General features: G+C 34.8%; 1 protein-coding gene across 2 annotated transcripts; it reads left to right on the plus strand.

Moving 5' to 3' along the window:
- On the plus strand, nt 29-3746 carry LOC107645201 (selenocysteine methyltransferase). Of its 2 annotated transcripts, none has more exons than XM_021103688.1 (7): nt 29-343; nt 579-635; nt 756-985; nt 1336-1465; nt 2308-2602; nt 2964-3035; nt 3180-3746. In XM_021103688.1, the coding sequence occupies exons 1-7, from the start codon at nt 185-187 to the stop codon at nt 3200-3202; spliced, it is 966 nt and encodes a 321-aa protein (XP_020959347.1). In that variant the 5' UTR covers nt 29-184; the 3' UTR covers nt 3203-3746. The 2 variants fall into 2 exon arrangements, with proteins under 2 accessions (XP_020959347.1, XP_016204658.1); XM_016349172.2 differs by having other exon boundaries at nt 31-343; nt 2308-2511; nt 3180-3740.

Here is a 4865-nt window from a genome sequence, read left to right on the forward strand (position 1 = left end):
TAGAAGCTACTGCTACATTTACTCGATAAATGACTAATGATCATCATTTTCCAACTTCAAATAGAAAAGATGCTTAAAGCCTCTTCAAATCTTCAGCTTTCGTTTTCTTTGATTTTGACTTAAGTATCTATCTATCTCGATACCTGTATCTGACAACGAGTGTCATCATTGCATTTCTAAATTAATGTCTTCGTCGTTGATGAAGGATTTTCTCCGCACCACCGGTGGTACGGCAGTCATCGACGGCGGACTTGCGACGGAGCTGGAGCGTAAGGGCGCCGACCTCAACGATCCTCTTTGGAGCGCCAAATGCCTCCTTTCCTCCCCTCACCTCATTCGCGAGGTACTCTTCATTTCAATTTGGATCCTTTAGGGTTTCTTCATTGTCTCTCTGATAAAGTGTATCATCAAAATATTACTAATCCATGTGTGTGAAATTTATGTATAGTTTTATTTATTTTATTTTATTATTTTACGTTGCATTTTACAAATTGTGATATTGGGATTGAATGAACCTGGAGTTGCTTCGTTATATTACTGTAAAATTGATATCGTGATTGGCTTGCTGGGTTGAATAGGTGCACCTTGATTACCTGGAAAATGGTGCAGATATTATAATCACAGCATCTTATCAGGTCAGAATTCCATTTTGCTAAGGATGAGATATGGATTTTTATTTCTTTGTTTCTTGCTATGGCTGAAGTTGAGTGTGTGTGTGTGTGTGTTTTTTTCTCTTTTGTGCATGCGCGGCGTAGGCCACTATTCAAGGCTTTAAAGCAAAAGGCCTTTCTGACAAAGAAAGTGAAGACTTGATCAGAAAAAGTGTTGAAATTGCTCGGGAGGCCAGAGATGTGTACTATGAAAGATGTGCTGCATGCTCTTCAGGTATCGATGCTGATGGTAGAATCTTCAAGAAACGCCCTATTCTAATCGCAGGTTCAGTGGGGAGCTATGGAGCTTATTTGGCTGATGGGTCAGAGTACAGGTGAGATCTTCAAAGGACTAATATCAAGTATTTAAGAATCAGCTGTAATTGTTGTTTACTTGTGGTGTTTGTTATATTTTCTTTTGTGTAGCCAGTTAATTGATCAACATAGTTAATGATATTCTAGATATGATGATATTCCAACATTGCTTGTTCATCTTGGTGTCCCATTTTAATCTCTTGGTTTTTGAAAGGGGAAAGTTTGTGAGGTTGTGCGAAATGAGTTTATATGTCAATTTTGCATGCATATATAGTTTTGAGCTTTTTCTGCATATAAACATTACAAATATTGAAGTTTGTTATATTTTCATGGTAATCTCAGCAATATTTTCATATTTTGTTCCTAACAGTGGGGATTATGGTGATGCTATAACCTTGAAATGTCTCAAAGATTTTCATCGGAGAAGAGTTCAAATTTTAGCAGATTCTGGTGCTGATCTCCTCGCATTTGAAACAGTGCCAAATAAGCTTGAAGCTAAGGTATTTAAATGGTTTAGTCATTCTTATTGCTAAAATCTTATTATTATTCATGATAAGTGAAAGAGTTTCTCTGTTACAATAGTTTAACTCAACTTTGCTGATTTGCTTTTATTCAGTTCAGTGTTACCTTGAGTTACCAAAACCATTGATATATGAACAGAGGAATTGAAATTGTTTGTATAGAATTTCTGCTATATGTTCAGATGTTTAGATCAGCACTCTAAGTCCTGTAGAGACTTGTTGCAACTCGAGTTATACTTTCTCTATTATATAGATATAGTCATATAGATATAAAGCCTCATTGTCAATCACTTGCCTAAATAAGTAAATATTTTCTTTGAACTGCAACCAGTAGTAGACCTAGTAGGCTGTCATACAATGTTATCACTTATCAGGATAAGGGAAAGGAGAAATCAACTGCTGGTGATATTTCCAGTAGTATATAGGTGCAGCTACCTCATAATCAAGGCTTTTGTTCTTCCATTTCTATTTTCTCAGTTGATATGATCTTTCTGTTCCTTAACTATCGTTCCCAACTTAATTTGGCCTTAAAACTTACATTCTTGAAGAAGGAAGCATTACATTTCTATCCTAGTGTTTCTATTCCCTTTTTGAATGAGTAAATTGCTAGTCAAGTAACTTCATATGATGAGGAAAACACTAGGACATATTGAATCAACTGATTTTCTACAGCAGAAAGTATCTAAGGACTGATGGCTAATGGGAAATAATACACTTGAACCTTTAAAATTTGCAAAACTCCACTAGTACACATAGAGTATTCAGTTTAGCCCTTAACTCTTGAGTCTCCCTAACTATATTATTATTCATTGACCAAGCAGGCTTATTCAGAGCTTCTAAAAGAAGAGGACATAAGTATTCCAGCATGGTTTTGTTTTAACTCCAAGGATGGAATTAATGTTGTTAGTGGTGATTCTTTGGAGGAGTGCATTTCTATTGCTGAATCATGCAGCAAGGTTGTTGCTGTTGGGATCAACTGTACCCCGCCCAGATTTATACAAGACCTGATAGTATCTGTTAAGCAGGTAGAACCTCATGTTCTCACTTTTTCGACTGACTATGATGTGGGCTGGTTCGGTCGATGCCTGATGGACGTAAACTTTTCTTATTTTAAGTGTAAACATCTACCTTGCCTGGTTTTTTTTCCATTTTATGAACCATATGGATGGATAATAAGCACTATCTGTATAGATTCAGTAGCTGCATAATATGTTCAATTGCTGCTTTTTTTTCGGGAAACAAAAATGAAGATCACTTGTATGCATGGAGACTTCTTTAGCTATAGAACTTAACCCATATGCTGGCACACTTTTCATATTCATGTACAACAATTTGTTCTCAAAATAACAGTTTATTTCCTTCCCTTGATGTGTTACTTCTATGTAAGAAACTATGATTGATGCCATTGACTTATGACTGTTATGGGACATCTATCTTTGTGGAACACTTATCCTTGATTTGTGTATAATTTCTTTAGGTGACTACAAAACCAATTGTTATATATCCAAACAGCGGGGAAACTTACGATGGTATCCAAAAGCAGTGGGTGGTAAGTTCATTTCATCCGTTGGGTTTGTTTCTTATTATTGTTTTTTCAAGTTATAGGAAGAGGATTCCTATGTTGCTACTCAAATTTGTATTCTGAATTCCTTTTGAATAATGTAACGCTGATGTTAGGTTGTTTTTGTTATAGAAAAATACAGGGGTTACAGATGAAGATTTTGTCTCATATGTGAACAACTGGATTGAGTCAGGGGCTTCCCTTGTGGGTGGTTGTTGCAGAACAACCCCGGCTACTATCAAAGGGATATACACCACACTCTCAGTTAGTCGATCAGTGAATCTTGCAGAGGACTCAGAAGCATCTGATCAGAAAATCTTGCAAGAGAATGTCCGCTGAGGAGGCCAATGTGCAAACCAATCTGATTTTCATGTCAACAGTTAGTGAAATGGGAAAATGAGACACCACATATGGCTTGGTTAATTAGTGAGATTCCATCATGGTCATGAAGCTTGGATCATATACTTTTTTAGGAGGTAGCAACCCAACAGTGGCTGTTTCTCAAGATTTTGTTAAAGATAATGGATTTTTTAAATTTCTTTCTAGAAATACTATGATTTTGTAAAATGGAAAAATGGCTAGTAATTAACATGAGGTGCAAGTAGGTTGGAGAATTATGTACTGATTATAGTATTTTGAGAACTATCTCCCAATGAAGTTAAAAATGGTTGCCTATGTAGTGTTTTATTTTATTATTTTCTTTTCTTTTTATCGCTCTTTAGGAGAATGGTATTGATTAACTCTGAAAGTAACACAGGAAAAAGAAGGGTGAGAAATATAGTTTTAGTTCTATAAATATTGTCACTATTTTTCTATACAAATAACTCTTTATAAAATTGTCATTAAAAACTAAAAACTGAAATAAATAAATAAAAAAGAAAAAAAAATGATACAGATGCGTAGAATTCACACAATTCTGACCATAATCAAATAAAATACATCTGATTTTCCCACTTTCACAAAAACAATTTATTTCGTTTTAATGTTGTTTTAGTTTTGCTTTTGGAATTAACGATTTTTTAAATTTAACTAAGAAAATTTCTATAATGAGTTAAATATTTTTAGTTCAATGAGATCCACGCAAAGTAGCTTGCTAGTTTCAACGAAAAGAATGAAGTTTGGATGGATATTATGATGTTAAATCTGATTGGATTTCATGAGATGAAATTTCCACAAACCTCTACATGAATTTCATTTGTCAATACTTTGCCAACTAAAAGTTGCTGTAACTTTTTGTAGGCATAGATCTCATCCATGCTTGCCAAATTGCATTTACCTAGATAAATAGATAAACTTTCTACTACAAACAGGAAAAGTCCCACTGGATCAGATATACAGACATTCTTTCATGCATAGTAATATAACTTCCTTGAAAGAACAGACCTTAAACATAAGATAATCTAGAACAAAAATAACCAAGTTCTATCTAAAATTTGTGACTAAGAAACAACCTTGTTGTACCCCACGTACAGTAGCAGCTAATCTGTTTTCAGTCTCCAAATCCATCTGTGCAGCTGGTCATATGACCCAAAAACAAAAGAGAGAAACCATTGGTGAGACGATAATTGAATGAATAACAATGAAAACAAATAACTATGAATCAACTTGGAGGTTATTGCAGGTGGCAGCTCATGGTGGCGAGCCAAAAATCCGCCATAGAATATAGCTTATGATGTCGCGGGAAATGGCGGATTACCTAAAAAATACATGTATAGCCGAAAAAAAATGCAGAAAAATTAGACATATAATAAGTTATAAAATCTAATCCATCTAAGCAATTTTCTACTCATAACTGAAGAAGAGGGGGAGGGGGGAGGT

Source organism: Arachis ipaensis, chromosome B06 (genome assembly GCF_000816755.2).
Source record: "Arachis ipaensis cultivar K30076 chromosome B06, Araip1.1, whole genome shotgun sequence".
NCBI classification, from domain to species: Eukaryota; Viridiplantae; Streptophyta; class Magnoliopsida; order Fabales; family Fabaceae; genus Arachis; species Arachis ipaensis.